Here is a 20,783-nt window from a genome sequence, read left to right as displayed (position 1 = left end):
AATCGATTAAAAAAAATAATCGAATTAATTACTCTGTGATTAATTAATCTAAATGAATCGCATTTTTGCTGTGAAAGTATTCTAAATATTTAAATTCAAATTAATCATTGATTAATCAGCATTAGTGACATTAAAGTTCAAAAACTCTTTTATTATTATTTTCACTGTTCAAATAATTGCCATAATAATCTATGATATGACCTAATATGCTGAGGAAATAAATTCAAAAGTGCTTCGGGAAGAAGTTTTGTTTTTTTCACATACAAGGCATTTCAGGCCACAGGGTCAAAGGTCATACGGAATCAATTAATCTGCACTATTTTTTTGAATCAGTTATTTTTTCTCAAATGAATTAATCAAAATTAATCAGTTATTTTGACAGCCTATATATATATATATATATATGAATAGATATATAAATGAATGGTACATAGAAATAAATTAACCAGCCAAATATTTTAGAGCAGCCGCATAGCGTTTTAGAATCGGGATTTTAGAATTAGAAGCGGGAATAAGCGCTAACCAGAGAGTTGCGACAACCCAATAAACACAAATGCTGCATGAAAATTGTATTAATGTATCTAAAGTAAATGCCCTGATATTCCCTTACTTTGCCCCAAACATGATCAAACTTTCCATGCCTGGAATAGACTTTTCAAAATTCCATGACCGGTGGGAGTCCTGTATTTAAAATGCTGTGTTGTTGTACTCACAATGCATATTACTGTCATTGAGAAGACAACCAGACTTAAAGGAACCGTATGTAAGAAAAATATTTCAATTAATCATAAAATGGCCCTGATATGTCACTAGACATTAAGAAATCATGTTCATTTCAAATACTTATATCACTGACAACAGTAGTCCGGCCAGGATATTGTCATTTAAAAAGTGAAGTTGCAGCCCTCAACTGATGTTGATGTTGTGTTTTGTCATGTCATGTTGTGTTTTGGCCTGATGCGCCACCCTCCACCTATCTACTAATCACTTAAGTCAGTAGTGTTTAAGCCATCAGGGTTGGCAACCTCGAGTCAGGGGGGAGGGGGAGGGGATACATCGCTCTTCAGTATTTTGAAAGTGATTGCAGTACCAGTTTTGGCCACAATCTTACATATGGTTCCTTTAAACAAATCTATGGCGTAAAATAATGAATGACATATTCATATTACATATTATTTAGAATGTGTTTTGTCAAGAGTACTTTTATGATGCCTGTGCACTTTGAATTACAGGAGTTTCTTGTCAGAAATGGGGAGTAAACTTAACTCATGACCACATCTGTGCTGTGAGTGGATCATCAGTGGTCATCTCCTGCTCATTCACTCATCCACCTGGTCTCACGGTGACTAAAGTCTTCTGGACCATAAATCCTCGGCCAAACATAGAACCCACTGATCTGTTATATATGCCAACATACAAGGACAGAGTCTTGTACAGTGCAGATATTGGCAACAACTGCACACTGACTCTGAGGGAGGTGACGGTCGCAGATGCAGGAGAGTATCACCCACGGATTGTTACTGGACATGATCAAGAAAAATGGCTGCAACGACCTGGGCTCCGTTTGACAGTAACAGGTGAAGGCAGATTGTTTATTGTGAACTACAAGCGTATCATCCAAATATACTCCTGTGTCTATTGGTAATTGCTCTTTTTCTTCTCAGAACTCTCTGTGTGGATTCCCAAGCCAGTGACTGAAGGTAGTTATGTGAAGATGAGCTGCAAGCACTCCTGTGGATTGGAAGACAACCCTAGGGTGAAATGGAAGAAGAATGGTGAAGAGTATTTTAAACAAGGACATAATAATGACCTTATCCTTGTCAATGTCAGTACTGGAGAGGAGGGTGACTATGCCTGTGCACTGAGAGGATTTGAGGAACATTCATCTACTTCAGTGAAGCTTGATGTCAAGTGTAAGTACACAAGCAACCAACATCAATTAAAAATACCTTCAGTATTGAGCACATTTGTAATTTATTGCAACCTTTCTTCCCTTTTAAGTTGCCCCAAAGAACACCTTCATTCCAGGCAGTGAATCTTTTGGTGTTTTTGTGGGAGGTTCAGTGAATCTGACTTGCAGTAGTGATGGGGATCCACCTGTGGACATGTTCACCTGGTTTAAGGTGGATGAGTCCACTCCAGTAGGATCAGGACAACAGTACAGTTTCACTAACATCAGACCTGAGGATGGAGGACAGTACTACTGTGAGGCCAGGAATAAAATTGGTGCCGGGAAATCATTTCCTGTGCTCATCACAGGTATGGGGTTACAGTGTAGAAAATGCCATCATTTAGTCACTATCCATAACACTCAACAGTTATTTTCTTTTCTTCTTCGTTCATGCATTTATTTCCAGTCCTACCAGAAGAGCAAACCACATTTGTCGCATTTGTCATCGTCGGAGTCATTGTAGCTGCAATTGTGGGCTTCTCATGTGCTCTCTTCCACATGATTAGGTACGTCCCAAATGTTAGTGAATTCATTCTGTTATACCAACCAACAGTCAAATAATCAAATAATGAATCAATGCTTTCCTTTCCATGATGGACTTTTAGAGGACAAACTAAGGAAGAGGTAAGTGTTGCAAAAAGTGTTGCAAAAAAGGCACTCAGGGACAGACTTTTTTATCTTTTTTATCTTTATTTATGATAGTGTCATGATTCACACTCACTTCCAGATATCTGTGGAGAGCAGAGCTGCTGGCTCCCCCAGTGTTGCGGCTGCAGGAGCAACAGAGGATGATGTCCAGTACTCCACCGTCCAGCCCCACGGCTCCACACAGACTGCAAGAGGAGCAGAGGATCACATGCAGTACTCCACCATCCAGCCCCACGGACAGACCGAAGACACTCAGCCAAAGGAGGAGGAGGAGGAGGTCCAGTATGTCACTGTGCACATCCTCAGACCAAAAAAGTCAAAGTGAGACCCTCTTCCACGTGGAGAGAGATGGCCTGGAATTATACGACATATTGCATACAATGATATCCTGATGAAGACGTATCTTATACCGTAATCCCTCTTCTTAATCTGAAACCTCAAATATCAACCAGACTGACGGGATTTCAGACAGACTCACACAGTCTGGAATCCCGACAACCTTGAATCTTACACCGTAATCCTACTTTTGCCTAATCATTACCTGACTATTTCTCATAGTGGGGTGTCTGGGCACTTATTCTAATGTACAGTAGTATGTGTATTGCTCAAGTAACTGTTTCATACGTTGTGAGAGTTAGGGTCAGTGCTTATTCTTACTGAGCTCTGTGATTGTGTCTGATGTCCTGCAGTTCCCCTGTCCAACCAGAGGAGGAGCTCACCACCATCTATTCTACTGTGACAGCCATCAAGAAGCCTAAGCAGAACAAACAGCAGAAGAAGAAGAAGCCTGTAGCAACACACATAGGTAGCACGGTGTAGGGGGTTTTCTAATTGTCTCCACTTCTTGTAGCACTGAGGATACAGTACATTGTCTTCTGTGTATCAGCATGTGCAAACTCTGTGCATCTCTACAAACAATATGTGCACATGTGTCTTAATATAGGCTATAGGCTATAGTTGTGTATTAGCATACCCTACTGTACATTTTTATTTGTTTGTTTATTTGTTTGTTATCTGAACTTTCTAATAAAGAAATTATTCAGAAGGAGTCCTCTCAGTTTCTGAATGTGATTTCCACATCATCATTTCACTGGTTTTCACATTGTTCTGTACCATGCAATGTTCTGTATCTATTTATTCTTTTCCTGTCTATTTTATACTAGCAGTAACCTTCATGAACACCAGGGGTCTGCATGAGTTAAAAGTACTAACTTAATATTTAATATGCCATGAAATAACTGTATTAGTTATATTAGTGACTTGTGTGACTATAAAGCTTTGAACAGAACAGATTTGACAATGTGACCGTGACCTTGGCATGTCCCTCTTAACACCACTAGTCTCAGACAGACTCGTGATGTTCTCACATACACACTTTCAAGGACACACACACACACACACTGTATTTGTGGTTATAATCTCTTCCTGTACTTGCTTAGTCAGAGAGAGAGAGAGAGAGAGAAAGAAATAAAGAAAGAGAGAGAGATGTCAGTGTAGCATCTCGTCAGTCTCTGTTCATTTGCACAGCCTTATACTGTAGGAGCACACAAGAGTAACCAACAGTCGGTAAGATGACAGGATATTGGTTTTATTGGTACTCTCTATACACTGTAAGTTGACTGATTACAATACAGTAACTCTCACAATGCAACCACAAAGCAATAATTCAATAATTACTATCAATAATATTGAATAATGATTTGAAAGAAAACAAAATCTCTTGACTTTTCCGATCGGACAACTGACTCATTGTATGTCTGTAGAGATGACCATGTGTGCTGCAGTCAACTGACTCATTGTATGTCTTTAGAGATGACCATGTGTGCTGCAGTTTGTTTTACTGTCATTCTGCTCTTGGCTCCAGGTAATGTGGACTTTACTTCACTTTAGTAGTGCTGCCTCTTTAGTACACAGACTTGAGCTGTCAAAACCATGTTGATTTGATATAATTGGGACAGTTATATGTTATGCATGAATATGTGTATGTATAGTTACAGTATGTTTCTGTCTGATACCAATTCAGCAACATAAGAATAATGTTTGTGTCTGTATGTGTATGTGTATGTGTGTGTGTGTGTGAGCGAGAGCGAGAAAGAGAGAGAGAGAAAGAAAGAGAGTCAGAAATAGAGAGATATATAGAGAGAGAGATAGAGAGCGAGAGAGAGGGAGAGGCTGTCTTTGTTCACTGACTGTTGGTCCCCTTGTAGGTGTATGTATTTGGTTTGAACTGGGGAGAGATCATCTCATCTGATAATGTCTGTGTTCCAACTGGCTCTTCTGTCGCCATTCCATGTTCTTCCACTCTTCTGCCTAAAGAGTCATTGGATAAAGTCTTCTGGGTTTATGAAGACAAAGGAAACAAGAATGATATCGCTTTAACAGATAAATTAAAAGGTCGAGTAGAGTATAGTGACTCTTCAGAAGGGAATTCTACTGTTCTGTTCAATGATGTCAAAAAGACAGATTCCAACAAATACAATGTTCACATCAAACTGAAAAGAAAAATCAATGCCTTCAGCAGACCCTCTGGTATATCTCTGACAGTCACAGGTAATGAGAGCACATCATCCTGATTTCATGTTTAAATGATAGTGTTTATTGCAACTTACAAATAATGATAATATAGTTCTGTACTGAACAAGGGTATACCAAATCGCAACAAAATAAAATACATGTATCATGAAACCAATCTCAATAGACCTGTTTTTAAGTTACAGATGATGAGAAAAAAGAGGCACTAGCTACTAATGTTATACCGTCAAGTATTTCTCATATTTGCAATGGTTTTCTCCATAAGATCTGCGTGTTTGGGGTCCTGAAGGAGTGGTCACAGGACAAAACGCACATCTTTGGTGTAATAACACCTGCAATCCAGATGTCCAGATTGTGTGGAAGAAGAACGGACAACTTTTATCTGGCCAAGGGACAAGCATCAGAGAACTCCTCTTCCAAAATGTCACTGTCGAGCATGAAGGCAACTATTCATGTGCACTTAAGGGTTATGAAGATGCCCCCTCTAATCTGTGGCAGCTTAGTGTCTGGTATGAGTACAGTACAAAACGCCACACCATATCAGCTCTGAGCCAGGACCCAAAAGCATGCAGTGACATTATCCTGTAACTCTCTTTTTTTCCCAGCTCCCCCGAAAGACATCTCAGATTCTGTAGGTGGAGGTTCGGTGACTCTGACCTGCAGCAGTGATGCCAACCCACCAGTGGAGAGCTACACCTGGTTTAAGGTGAATGAGTCCAATCCAGTAGGATCAGGACAGCAGTACAGCATCACTAACATCAGATCTGAGGATGGAGGACAGTACTACTGTGAGGCCAGGAACAAATATGGAGCTGAGAACTCAACTACTGTGCCCATCACAGTTACAGGCATTGGTATCACTCTCTATATATATTTTATATATATATATATCACATTAAGAGGTATGGGGGAAATATAAAAGGGGGGAAAAACAGTGTACACCTCTGCAATGTTTTTTTTTTTTTTTCACAATTCAATTTCTCTCTAAATCTTTTTTCTCCTGTTCCCTGTCATGTCACCTCTGCTCTGGTGTTATTAGATGTATTGCTTGTTTGTTTGTATGTTTGTTTTTGAATAGGAAATAACAACCTTGACAGGTACTGTATGCACTCACTGTGGTTGGAATCTGTGCAGACGTGGGGTCCATCTGTGGCACCGTCTGGATAAGGTAGGGAAACAGTTTACATGTGAGCAAAGTACTATGCAGTCGTGGGGTCCATCTGTGGCACCGTCTGGATAAGGTAGGGAAACAGTTTACATGTGAGCAAAGTACTATGCAGTCGTGGGGTCCATCTGTGGCACCGTCTGGATAAGGTAGGGAAACAGTTTACATGTGAGCAAAGTACTGTGCAGTCGTGGGGTCCATCTGTGGCACCGTCTGGATAAGGTAGGGAAACAGTTTACATGTGAGCAAAGTACTGTGCAGTCGTGGGGTCCATCTGTGGCACCGTCTGGATAAGGTAGGGAAACAGTTTACATGTGAGCAAAGTACTGTGCAGTCGTGGGGTCCATCTGTGGCACCGTCTGGATAAGGTAGGGAAACAGTTTACATGTGAGCAAAGTACTGTGCAGTCGTGGGGTCCATCTGTGGCACCGTCTGGATAAGGTAGGGAAACAGTTTACATGTGAGCAAAGTACTATGCAGTCGTGGGGTCCATCTGTGGCACCGTCTGGATAAGGTAGGGAAACAGATTACATGTGAGCAAAGTACTATGCAGTCGTGGGGTCCATCTGTGGCACCGTCTGGATAAGGTAGGGAAACAGATTACATGTGAGCAAAGTACTATGCAGTCGTGGGGTCCATCTGTGGCACCGTCTGGATAAGGTAGGGAAACAGTTTACATGTGAGCAAAGTACTGTGCAGACGTGGGGTCCATCTGTGGCACCGTCTGGATAAGGTAGGGAAACAGTTTACATGTGAGCAAAGTACTATGCAGTCGTGGGGTCCATCTGTGGCACCGTCTGGATAAGGTAGGGAAACAGTTTACATGTGAGCAAAGTACTATGCAGTCGTGGGGTCCATCTGTGGCACCGTCTGGATAAGGTAGGGAAACAGTTTACATGTGAGCAAAGTACTATGCAGGCGTGGGGTCCATCTGTGGCACCGTCTGGATAAGGTAGGGAAACAGTTTACATGTGAGCAAAGTACTATGCAGGCGTGGGGTCCATCTGTGGCACCGTCTGGATAAGGTAGGGAAACAGTTTACATGTGAGCAAAGTACTATGCAGTCGTGGGGTCCATCTGTGGCACCGTCTGGATAAGGTAGGGAAACAGTTTACATGTGAGCAAAGTACTATGCAGACGTGGGGTCCATCTGTGGCACCGTCTGGATAAGGTAGGGAAACAGTTTACATGTGAGCAAAGTACTATGCAGTCGTGGGGTCCATCTGTGGCACCGTCTGGATAAGGTAGGGAAACAGTTTACATGTGAGCAAAGTACTGTGCAGTCGTGGGGTCCATCTGTGGCACCGTCTGGATAAGGTAGGGAAACAGTTTACATGTGAGCAAAGTACTGTGCAGTCGTGGGGGTCCATCTGTGGCACCGTCTGGATAAGGTAGGGAAACAGTTTACATGTGAGCAAAGTACTGTGCAGTCGTGGGGTCCATCTGTGGCACCGTCTGGATAAGGTAGGGAAACAGTTTACATGTGAGCAAAGTACTGTGCAGTCGTGGGGTCCATCTGTGGCACCGTCTGGATAAGGTAGGGAAACAGTTTACATGTGAGCAAAGTACTGTGCAGTCGTGGGGTCCATCTGTGGCACCGTCTGGATAAGGTAAGGGAAACAGTTTACATGTGAGCAAAGTACTGTGCAGTCGTGGGGTCCATCTGTGGCACCGTCTGGATAAGGTAGGGAAACAGTTTACATGTGAGCAAAGTACTATGCAGTCGTGGGGTCCATCTGTGGCACCGTCTGGATAAGGTAGGGAAACAGTTTACATGTGAGCAAAGTACTATGCAGTCGTGGGGTCCATCTGTGGCACCGTCTGGATAAGGTAGGGAAACAGTTTACATGTGAGCAAAGTACTATGCAGTCGTGGGGGTCCATCTGTGGCACCGTCTGGATAAGGTAGGGAAACAGTTTACATGTGAGCAAAGTACTATGCAGTCGTGGGGGTCCATCTGTGGCAACGTCTGGATAAGGTAGGGAAACAGTTTACATGTGAGCAAAGTACTATGCAGTCGTGGGTCCATCTGTGGCACCGCCTGGATAAGGTAGGGAAACAGTTTACATGTGAGCAAAGTACTATGCAGTCGTGGGGTCCATCTGTGGCACCGTCTGGATAAGGTAGGGAAACAGTTTACATGTGAGCAAAGTACTATGCAGTCGTGGGGTCCATCTGTGGCACCGTCTGGATAAGGTAGGGGAAACAGTTTACATGTGAGCAAAGTACTATGCAGTCGTGGGGTCCATCTGTGGCACCGTCTGGATAAGGTAGGGAAACAGTTTACATGTGAGCAAAGTACTATGCAGTCGTGGGGTCCATCTGTGGCACCGTCTGGATAAGGTAGGGAAACAGTTTACATGTGAGCAAAGTACTATGCAGTCGTGGGGTCCATCTGTGGCACCGTCTGGATAAGGTAGGGAAACAGTTTACATGTGAGCAAAGCACTATGCAGACGTGGGGTCCATCTGTGGCACCGTCTGGATAAGGTAGGGAAACAGTTTACATGTGAGCAAAGCACTATGCAGACGTGGGGTCCATCTGTGGCACCGTCTGGATAAGGTAGGGAAACAGTTTACATGTGAGCAAAGCACTGTGCAGTCGTGGGGTCCATCTGTGGCACCGTCTGGATAAGGTAGGGAAACAGTTTACATGTGAGCAAAGTACTATGCAGTCGTGGGGTCCATCTGTGGCACCGTCTGGATAAGGTAGGGAAACAGTTTACATGTGAGCAAAGTACTATGCAGTCGTGGGGTCCATCTGTGGCACCGTCTGGATAAGGTAGGGAAACAGTTTACATGTGAGCAGAGTACTATGCAGTCGTGGGGTCCATCTGTGGCACCGTCTGGATAAGGTAGGGAAACAGTTTACATGTGAGCAAAGTACTGTGCAGTCGCGGGGGTCCATCTGTGGCACCGTCTGGATAAGGTAGGGAAACAGTTTACATGTGAGCAAAGTACTATGCAGTCGTGGGGTCCATCTGTGGCACCGTCTGGATAAGGTAGGGAAACAGTTTACATGTGAGCAAAGTACTGTGCAGTCGTGGGGTCCATCTGTGGCACCGTCTGGATAAGGTAGGGAAACAGTTTACATGTGAGCAAAGTACTGTGCAGTCGTGGGGTCCATCTGTGGCACCGTCTGGATAAGGTAGGGAAACAGTTTACATGTGAGCAAAGCACTGTTCCGCTTTCTTACTATCTCCCTACAAATGCAAGACATGTTATGTTATTATTATTATTATTATTATTATTACTACTACCGTTATTATTATTGCTATTCTCACCATTAGTATCTCTTGTTTTTACCTCTGGCCTTTAATTAGCCAGGACAACAGATGAACAAGACAAGGTGAGAATTAAGCATGATAATCTGTCTGTCTATCTATCTATCTATCTATCTGCCTCTCTCTCTGTCTATCTTCCTAATGTGCTACTAATGTATCCACGATTCCCTGCTGGAACCAGCCAGGTGTGTATTACTCCAGCATTGACTTCCAGAGGTCTATTACTCCAGCACTGACTTCCAGAGGTCTATTACTCCAGCATTGACTTCCAGAGGTCTATTACTCCAGCACTGACTTCCAGAGGTCTATTACTCCAGCACTGACTTCCAGAGGTCTATTACTCCAGCATTGACTTCCAGAGGTCTATTACTCCAGCACTGACTTCCAGAGGTCTATTACTCCAGCATTGACTTCCAGAGGTCAGCTGCTGCTCCCCACAGGGCTGAGGCTGCAGGAGGAGCAGAGGACAAGGGTCAGTACTCTGCCATCCAGCCGCACGGCTCCAGTGAGACTGAGGAGAGTCGAACTTGTGTATTTGTTGCCCCAGGGCCCCATTGTAAAAGAGATTTGAATATCTCAATGAGACATCAGCTGGTAAAATAAAGGATAAATAAATAAATAAAAAAGTAATCTGGCAAATGTCCAGTAAACCAGCATTCAGTTGCTTATGACTCTGGGGTGAACAAACATAATGTGGCCAACAGAGTGACTAAGAGAAGACCTTGAGGCATCAGCGGCCCGATCTAGACAAAGGCACCAACATTGTTCTCTTGGAAATATGTGTGAATTGAATCCTAAAATAGGTCACCTCAAATCTGCCTTTATTGCACATACACATACGCCTACAAGATTTGCTTTGAACCTTAACTTTGAAAACTGTTTAGCAAATCTTGTTTTTTGTCATCATCGTTAGCCTTTTTAAGTCTAAGTTTATTTTGTGCATGGCTAAGCATTTGCCATTATCCTTAAGTGTAAAGCAATTCAGCTACTTTCATCATGTTTTTTTAAGTGCATAGTTATGTATTCCAATGTGATATGAATTCCACTGTGTACTGTTCTGTACGTAACATGGTTTTAACAAATACATACAATAAATTAATATTCTTTCATAGAGTGACATGATTTTAGATATATTTGACAATGCATATAAAGAAGACAGATGTCAGACCAACAGACTTGTTACAACATAGAGAGCCTTAATGCAGCCGACCACTACAGCCACTGAGACTGAAACTCAAGCGTCCATGCCACTAAAATATCTGTACAAAATGAGGTAGAAAACATAAGTGAGAGACCAATTCAGTAGTTATTATGAGCAAATCAGTGCAATTCCGATTTGCGTGATTTAAATTGCATTAACTTTAATACCAGGTGTACCATGACAGTTATGTAAACGGTGCACAGCTTATAGTCTTTTTTGTTCGATATCATTATGGCCAGTGAATTTCCAGTGTGTGTTTGTGTTTCTGAATGTAGTTCCCCAACAACACAAGATAATAAGACAAGGAAAAAAACAAAACACCAGATAATAAGACAAGGGAAAAAACAACACCAAATAATAAAAATAAGACAAGGGAAAAAACAGAAGTGAGAGGAAATGTGCAAATCATTGCAGTCGCTCTGACTTGCGTCACTTTGAAACCATAAACCAACCGAAGACTGACAGAAAGTGTAACGTGGTCAGGCTTTAAAATACAAACACATAGATGTGACCCCCCCCCAAACACACACACGCACAAACACACTTCTGCACTTGACTGTAGACACATTACTAGTGTAAGTGCTGCAACGACATACAGCCATAATCTATGTTAAGCACATTGTGTCTATGCATCACACATTGGTTCATATTTAGATGTGGCCTTTAGGTGCGGAGTTGCAAATGTCTGCTGAAAAAAATGACATGCTGTTTGCTCTTGTACACCTTTGCCCTAGTGTTCTTGTGGTCCAGAGAAGAAACAGTCAAAATAGTGAGGGCCTCTCTCTCTCTCTCTCTCTCTCTCTCTCTCTCTCTCGCTGTCTCTCTCACTGTCTCTCTCACACACAAACACACACACACACTCTCACACACACACACATTAATTTTTGTTTCTTGGTCAGGTGTCTTTCCATTACTGCTCACTTGATTTGCACAACTGATCACTGATCGCCAACTGATCGCTGATCGCTTATTTTGCACATAAAAGTCCCAGTAAAGTATATAGATATATTTTTATTGTAACCTAATGTAGTTACCTGGCTATTCTTTCTCACATAAGCATTACATATGTAAGTTAGGTTAGGCTACATGTAGGTATTCCCCTATGTTGGTTTGTAGCATCTGGTATGTCCTCTAAGACAGATGCATTTGGCTTGTGTGAGGACAGCGCCCTCTAGTGAGTAGTGTGGGTGAAGCATACACCCACATTCTCTAGACAAGCCTGTCATATGTTAAAGTAAGATCACTCACTATCAGACATGAGATGGGACATACAGTTGTGCTCATAAGTTTACAAACCCTATACATACACATGCTAATGTTGACAAAAAAGAGAAATGAAACAATCATCTTTTGGAAATTCATGCATTCTGATCAAGTTCGGTTGGCCTTTGAAATTGAAATAGCCCCACATCACATACCCTTCACCATATCTCACGTCTGGCATAGGGTACTTTCTATAAGATAATCTCATAATGCAAATCAAACCAGCTATTAGGCTAACTGATATCTAAAACTCTAGGTATGGTGTAGGATATGTGATGATGTGGAGCTATTTTAAGGAAAATATACAGTATATATGTATGTATGTATGTATGTATGTATGTATGTACAGTATGTACGTATGTATGTATGTATGTCTGTAGCAGTTTGTTGGTTTTTATGTATTTTCATGTTTTGAATTTTTAGACTACCCATTTCATTAGATTTCATTCAAGATGACGCAACAACACACAGACTTGCAAGTCATTGCCATAGTTGCCTAACTGCACAGACTTAAAATATAGAAGTTACTGTGTTTGAGAAGATAGAAAGGGGAAAACAGAGCAAAAAAGAAAGAAATACCAAACTTCCTGAATGTTGACACTCGGCTAAGCACACACACTGGCTTGCAACTATAAGGCAGGTGGACTTCACGTCCATCCCCACACCACTCTGCAGTGTCCTGTTCTCACCACCAACACTGTGTTTGAGTCATCCCTTCCCACGCCACGTCACCCTGTTCTCACCAGCGACACTGTGCTTGAGCCACCAGCAGACCAACATGGTGAGTGCCTTATCCAGCTCTCATGTGTGTTGACGGACATATTTAGAAGTGTTTATGAACTTCTATTCTGTTCTTGGCATGTGTTTATGTATTGTTATAGCTTTTCATTGGTGGTTGGCATACATTCATGGTTAGAAACATATGTTTGGGCCAGTGGCAGCGGTGGTGGTTTAGTGGTAAAGGAATTTGGGAGTCCAAATTCAACACCAGAGGTGTGTGTTAAATCCAAGGGGCAGCTATCATTATAAACTTAACCCTTGGTACGGTATGTACCCTAATTGTACGGTATGTTGGATTAGAGTGTCTGCTCAATAACAAAAAATGCATTGTAAATATAAGTGGAATAATGTATTTGTTTATTATTAGTGCCTGTTTACTGGCTCATTTTAGGATACAGTATATTTTCTCAGCCATTACATATATTGTAACAACAATGTCCACATTTGATTTGTCTGTTGTTAACTTTATTGGGGTCATTAACGACAGAGTGTATAACCTCATTATTGTCATCATGCAGGTTACAGAGTCATTAACGACAGAGTGTATAACCTCATTATTGTCATCATGCAGGTTACAGAGTCATTAACGACAGAGTGTATAACCTCATTATTGTCATCATGCAGGTTACAGAGTCATTAACGACAGAGTGTATAACCTCATTATTGTCATCATGCAGGTTACAGGGTCATTAACGACAGAGTGTATAACCTCATTATTGTCATCATGCAGGTTACAGGGTCATTAACGACAGAGTGTATAACCTCATTATTGTCATAATGCTGGTTACAGGGTCATTAACGACAGAGTGTATAACCTCATTATCATCATCATGCAGGTTATGGGGTCATTAATGACAGAGTGTATAACCTCATTATTGTCATAATGCTGGTTACAGGGTCATTAATGACAGAGTGTATATCCTCATCATCATCATCATGCAGGTTATGGGGTCATTAATGACAGAGTGTATAACCTCATCATCATCATCATGCAGGTTATGGGGTCATTAATGACAGAGTGTATAACCTCATCATCATCATCATGCAGGTTACAGGGTCATTAATGACAGAGTGTATAACCTCATTATTGTCATCATGCAGGTTACGGGGTCATTAATGACAGAGTGTATAACCTCATCATCATCATCATGCAGGTTACAGGGTCATTAATGACAGAGTGTATAACCTCATTATTGTCATCATCATGCAGGTTATGGGGTCATTAATGACAGAGTGTATATCCTTTATCTTCCTGCTCCTACTCACACATAAGGGTATGTACTCATTTTTCCGAGGGCTCAAAGTAGATTCCTCATATAATGCTATACATGTAGATCACATTTTTTCTATTTTTTTTTTTTTTTTTTTTTTTTTGTGTGTAGTATCCCAGCGTTATTTGTGACACTTTGCTTGTTTAGATGCAACTTCATTTTTTGTGTGGATTTTACATAAACATTTACATACAATGATCTAGCTAACAATTTTATCTAAAGCAACATACAAATGAGGACTAATATCCATGCTACGTTCAAAATGGAGACCTTATGGTAACAATAAATGAAGAGTTCAGATGCAAAAGCCTCTAAATGTCAAAAATGAGATAAAGATGGTGAGGTGATGCTCTCCACACATAGTATACGCTAATCAAATAATTTAACTTCTAAACCCACTAAATACCACTCCTTTCCTGGTCTGAAATATCGATTTATAGGCAAAAACCTATAGGAGCCTGAATTTAAATGCTCATTTAAAAGAAAAGTGGTCAGACGGATTTAGAGGGTTTTGCATCTGAACTCTTCAAATGTTACTTTGCAAATGCCACAAGACAGCCAGAGGAGGAGAATGTAGAAACTTCCTGTTTTCATGTGAGCCATAGCAGAATAGATTTAAAATAGAAAAGGGAAAAAAACGTGGTGATTGTGACATGATTTGACAAGTGTGCACAGACAACTTGACCCTGATGTTGCATCTAAAGACATGCATGTAGAAAGTCAGCAGGCATAACTTAACAACTGTGTCCATGTTTGTTTGTTGTTTGTTTGTTTGTTTGTTTGTGTTAGGGGTTTATGTCGGGACATGGAATGTCACCTACAGCCCTACATACATCTGTGCTCTGGAGGGATCATCAGTCACCATGTCCTGCTCTTACACCTACCCCAGTAATTATAAAGTTAAAGAAGCTTTCTGGATTAACCAAGACTCTCATATACCTGTTGATTTCTCAAAGAATGAGAGCTTCGCACGCAGGGTCACAGCGGACTGTGGAGACAAAAAAAGTCAGTGTTCTCTGCACATGACTAATCTAACCAAAGAAGATGCACATTATCAGTACTACTGTAGGATTGAAACCACTGTAGGTAAACAAAAGTGGATAGGCAAACCAGGGATCTCAGTGAATGTCACAGGTAATATGAATGAAATCTTCAACTCATGATTCACGCTTCTATATGATTGTACTGTTCAAATCCTCCATATTGCGTTCAAATGGCTTTACATTGTCAGGGGGATTTCACTTTCACCAATTCACCATCCAAATCCTTCCGCTTCGTAGACCTCAGAGTTGTTTCCACTGAAAGGACAAACAATGTAACCAAGGGGGACATCATCACTCTCACCTGCGGCACCACCTGCAATCTAACCAGCAGGCCTTCATTCACCTGGAGTAAAGATGGACGTCCTGTAGAGAAGAAGCAGATCATCAACAACCAGCTGCAGCTCCACCCAGTCAGTTATGAAGATGAGGGCAACTACACCTGTGCTGTTGGAGGATTTGAGGATCTCCAATCTCCACCTTACAGGCTCAATGTAAAGCGTAAGTACAGGGATACGTTATAATGTAATTTAATGTAATGTAAATTTATAATGTAATGTTATAATGTACATTGTAATGTAATTATTATGGCTCAGGATTAGGCCTATTCCATCAAGCACATGGTACACATATATCTTGTGCAGGCTCTTTGTATGCACAAGTGCAGTAATATGAATGTTTGTAAATTCAATCTGATTTTCTGAAAATGGAATGAAATATACTTCACTTCAATTAAAATAGCCCCACATCACATACCCTTCACCATATCTCACGATTGGCATGGGGTACTTTAAGACACTGTGCTAAGGGACCGTTCTGTATTTATGGAAAGGACCATCGGAGGAAAATAGGGGAGGGTCATGTCTTTATTCTTTGTTGAGGGGAGAGTCACCCAACTTTTTTTTAGTCTAGGAGGGAGGCTCACCTAACGTTTGTATTCATGGAGTCAGCTAAAGTTATAGGCTATACAATTTTCCCTCTTAAAGACAAGCTGGTGTAGCTTATTAGACTACTATTAAAATGCACCGACGGTAGCCTTGGCTATGTGTAAAGTAAGCTATCGCATGATTTCATGCACGTAAGTGAAAAGGGCCTCGCATCCGTCAAATTCGCACAGGGCCTCGCACCCCTTCTGACGGCCCTGCAGCTCCTCCTAAGACAGCGGAGGAAAGGTTAAAATAGGCTACGCGATAAACCAGGAAAAACTTGACAGGTTTGTTTCGGTCCCGGTGATTATTTGTGAAATTGTGCAAACGACAGCCTTTCCAAGGCATTTCAAGGAAGGAGTCGTAGCATGCAAGCTCCCAAATTGACACAGTACAGAAGGCATCAATAAATTGTTGGGACTGGGGAAGGTCATGCGTTTTTTCTCAATCACTTTGGAGGGTCATAGAAAAATGTCTTGCTGGCAGGGGAGGGTCACGTCTTTTTTGACGCTCCCAAAACTCCTTCGGTAGCCCCTTAAATACATAACGAACAGTCCCTAATCGCTGTTGTCGGAAACCGCTTAACTCCATATTTATCCGTTTCTTTTTTTTTTTTTTTTGACGACACAATGTTGAACTATTTTCAAAATACACTTTTTTTTAATTCCCTGAAAACGAATGGACTTAGACATACAAGGTTTCCAGCCGACAGCAGCGTAATTTCCAAAAGTCTAATCCTCCAAAATGCATGCTAATCAGTTCAATGCTCCCACAAGCCACACAATTGCGTATGTAGCGTATCTTATCTCATGAGTGACTTTGCACTTTGCCCATCATCTAAATTAGGACCAAAAGTGTCATTTTGGGATGATGCATACTTACAGGGTACTTTCAGGGTATTTGAAATGTAAATGTATGTGAAACATGCTGTTGATTTCTATTAGCGCATACACCTTTAAAGGGACACACCGACGGCTCAGTGGGCGAGACAAACAGCCACAGGCTAACTTGTGTTAGCCACTGCCAGTGAATTACGCTAACTTAGCCTGGGTGCCAGTCAGTGTCAGACTGGGTGATGGAACGCACAGAAGAGACAGTGGTGTATTGTGTCATCCAACTCATTTACCAAAATGCTCTTTTTAAAGAGGAAGATGAAAAAGAGGAACAAGCAGAAGTATCAGTTTGACACTCAGAAAGGTTAGGCCAGAGTCTGTGGTGTATTTTGTTTGGTAGGCATTGTTTGAAGTCACTTCTTGTAGACAAACCATTCTGTGAAACTAAAAGGAAATAATGACATGGGGGAGAGGGAGGAAATTAGAGATCTTTGCGCTGAAATTCATCTTTGAAATTAAATGGAAATTAGAGAGATATCATCTTTGCGCTGTGAAACATGAATTATGACGCACTTCTCTATGTTTGATACTGGGTGACCACAGCATTATGTTGAATGAGAGGTGCTATTACTGTTCTTTAAGTTTATATGCAGGGTAGAGAACAGAGATACTGACTGTTGCTTATTATTTTGTTGTTTTATGTTATTCACCGGTCCCTATTTTTCCCCATTTGTACTTTCCCAGGTGGCCAAAGTGCTGTGATGAATGTGCTGATCGCTGTGGCAGTCTGTGTAGCTGTTGTGGTCCTCTGTGCCGTTTTCTGGGTCTGGTGAGTAGAGAAGACTGGTGCAAAAGACACATACAGTACTCCTCGTGCCCCTCGTTCTCTAAGTCATCTCTACTCCCGTGCCCCTTGCGCCCCTATGGCTTTGCCCTCTCACAGTGTTTAAATGGTCAGTAGTGGGAACTACTGTTGCCTTCATGATTTCCTTTTAAAAGTTTCTTATAAGAAGGAGATATCAATAATGACAAGCCAGCTGGAGCAGCTTATTTCTTCTGGTTGCCCTTTCATGTTAATTATCATCATTATTTTAGCTTTCATGTCACTCCTCATCTTTAAGTCATTTTGGATAAAAGTGCTGGCTAAGTTACTAAATGTAAATGTAAATGCACTATGTCTAAAATTCTGTTAAATCATATTAGGTTTCGCAAAAAGCACAAAGAGAGCAAAGGCGAGCTAGAGGTGAGATATTCAACTCCACCATTCACTGGCAGCCACAAATCCTCATCATATTATGTCATACAGTACTGTATATTAATAAACTATATGAAATTATTTATGCAGAGTTGATGGTCCCAGATAAAGATTATTTAATTGTTGACACGTGCATGAATACATACGTGCATACATACATACATATAAAATAATATAGCGGTATACTGTTTTAATTTTCTTTGTTTGTTTGTTTGTCTGTTTTTGTCTGTGTTTGTTTGTTTTCCCAACATGGCTAGCAATTGAGGGCAACACACAGTGCCGCGCTCAGGGCTGATGCTGCTGGAGGAGGAGGACCAGAGGGGGATGTCCAGTACTACAACATTAACTTCCAGAGCAGAGCTGCTGCTCCCCCCAGTGGTGCTGCTGCTGCAGGAGCACCAGAGGATGATGTCCAGTACTCCAACATCCAGCCCCACGGCTCCACACAGACTGCAGGAGCTCAGGGGGATGATGTACCGTATGCCAGTGTCCAGTTCAATGGCAATAAAGCAACAACGAGGTGAGTGTCTGGCCGTTGGATAATACAAGTCTCTGGCGTACACCAATAACAGAATATTGATTGATTCCTGTTTGATACATTAGGAGTGCTTAAATCACGTTACAAATAAAAAGGTTTGATCCACGGATGAACAACTCATTAAAGGGAATAATAATATTAATTGGCTCCTCAATACGCAAGGATGTGAGTGCTTTGACAGATACTGTAGGTTGGATACTGACAGTCACATGTCCAACAAGTGGCACACTACTGCCATCTAGTGTTTATAATGTAGAATGATTCACTTATATTATGTTTGTACACTGCAAAAACGTATTATCTATTAAAATCTATAGTTGGTATTGTTTTCATTAACTAGCACTTTCTCGTAAAATCATTTGACTTAATTTAAGAAGAGTTTGCCTCCTTTTAAGATTCATCCTGAAAACAAGCAAATTTGCCTGCCAGTGCGTTAAGCAAATTTGTCCTAAAACAAGCAAATTTGTCTGCAAGTGCGTTGAGTACATTTGCCTTGACTCCTTAAGACTCCTTAAAATAAGTCAAAATCTTCTTAAATTAAGAGAGCGCTATGTAAGTATGTTCATACTAAAAATAATACCAAATAGATATTTTGATCTTAAAGGAAAATTTGACTTTGACTCCCTTTTCTGGTTTGTTTTGGATGAACTAGAGTGGTGGACACTGAAATTTTGACGATTGGTCCTGTCTCGACCTTTCTGACTCGTTTTTAATCACGAGTGGCTGCCAGCAGGCATACTGTAGGCTACTCAAACATGTCCTAAAACAACTCTAATTAACACTGGTTTCTAATTAACAATTGTTTCTTGTTTTTCTTCTTGATTTTTTTAATGTTTGTTTTCTGTAGTCATTTGGGGCAACCAGAAGATGACACATCAGTGATCTATAGCCGTGTTTCCTGAGCTGCCTCCGTAACCTCACAATCTGAACATCATCATCCTCATTTGCATCCTCTTCCACCTCATCATCATCATCATGCTCATTATCACTAATGACTACCACTAATGATCAGCGGGCAACCTGTAGAGAGAGTCACAAGTTTTAAATACCTTGGTGTCCACATTACTGAAGACTTAACATGGACTGTTAACACTCAATATGTTCTGAAGAAGTCCAGACAACGACTCTACTTCCTTCGTCAGCTAAGGAAATTCAAAGTTTCTACATCCATCATGAAGGCCTTCTACACTTCAGCGGTTGAGAGTGTTCTAACTGGTAGCATCATCACCTGGTATGGGAACTCCACAGTTAGAGATTGTAGTACTCTGCAGAGAGTAGTGCGCTCAGCTGAACGTACTATAAGAACTCAACTCCCTGCTCTACAAGATATCTATTCCAGAAGAGTACTCCTAAGAGCCCAAAAGATTCTGAAGGACTCTTCTCATCCTAACAATGGATTATTCCTGCCGCTGAAATCAAGAAGACGCCTATGTAGTCACAAAGCCAGAACTGAGAGACTCAGGAGAAGTTTTTATCCCCAGGCCATCCGAACTCTGAACTCACACTATACTGACTTTGCACACATTCACTCCTCAGCACTCTCAAACATTTCCCAACTCTGAACTCACACTATACTGACTTTTGCACTCATTCACTCCTCAGCACTCATGACCCCCCCCCCACACACACACACACCCACACACACCTACAAGACTTTTAGCACTTTTACATCCCTCTCCCTATGCTACAGACCTTTTATTTATTTTCTTATTTCATCACACGTCAAAACACACACACACACACACACACACACATATCTGACTTTCTCCAACTTTTGCACACTTTTTATTTATTATTTTTGATTTCTCCTCCATCTACCCATGTCCTTGATTGCCTAGCCTTTCTGCAGCTTACTTGCTGCACACTGCCCGCCCACTGCCCGCCCACATACACAGCACATTGTCTTCAGGATCTTCTCCAACACACATCCTCTACATACTTACAGCACACTGCCCCCACCTACCCACACACACACACACACTACACACACACACAGACAGTCACTGCTCCACTCTCCTCCCGCCCACACACACATCTTCACTGTCATCACTCACATACATTACATACAGTACTCTGCTTGCAATAGTAAGTCCCTGA

General features: G+C 41.5%; 1 protein-coding gene across 1 annotated transcript; it reads left to right on the top strand.

Moving 5' to 3' along the window:
• Positions 1-12,765: 12,765 nt before the first annotated feature.
• Positions 12,766-19,718, top strand: LOC125298223 (hepatocyte cell adhesion molecule-like). Its single transcript, XM_048248929.1, has 8 exons — positions 12,766-12,824; positions 14,034-14,097; positions 14,884-15,228; positions 15,375-15,635; positions 17,638-17,722; positions 18,097-18,136; positions 18,406-18,668; positions 19,534-19,718. The coding sequence occupies exons 1-8, from the start codon at positions 12,822-12,824 to the stop codon at positions 19,586-19,588; spliced, it is 1,116 nt and encodes a 371-aa protein (XP_048104886.1). The 5' UTR covers positions 12,766-12,821; the 3' UTR covers positions 19,589-19,718.
• The last annotated feature ends 1,065 nt before the right edge of the window (positions 19,719-20,783 follow it).

The sequence above is a fragment of the Alosa alosa genome, chromosome 7 (genome assembly GCF_017589495.1).
Source record: "Alosa alosa isolate M-15738 ecotype Scorff River chromosome 7, AALO_Geno_1.1, whole genome shotgun sequence".
NCBI lineage: Eukaryota > Metazoa > Chordata > Actinopteri > Clupeiformes > Clupeidae > Alosa > Alosa alosa.
This window is presented reverse-complemented; position numbering and strand designations above follow the sequence as displayed.

Bases quoted from the DNA above. Each gene is read 5' to 3' on its own strand.
- LOC125298223 (XM_048248929.1), top strand. The intron at 15,229-15,374 runs GTAATATGAATG...TCCGCTTCGTAG, and splicing joins GATCTCAGTGAATGTCACAG to ACCTCAGAGTTGTTTCCACT. The intron at 17,723-18,096 runs GTGAGTAGAGAA...AAATCATATTAG, and splicing joins TGTGCCGTTTTCTGGGTCTG to GTTTCGCAAAAAGCACAAAG.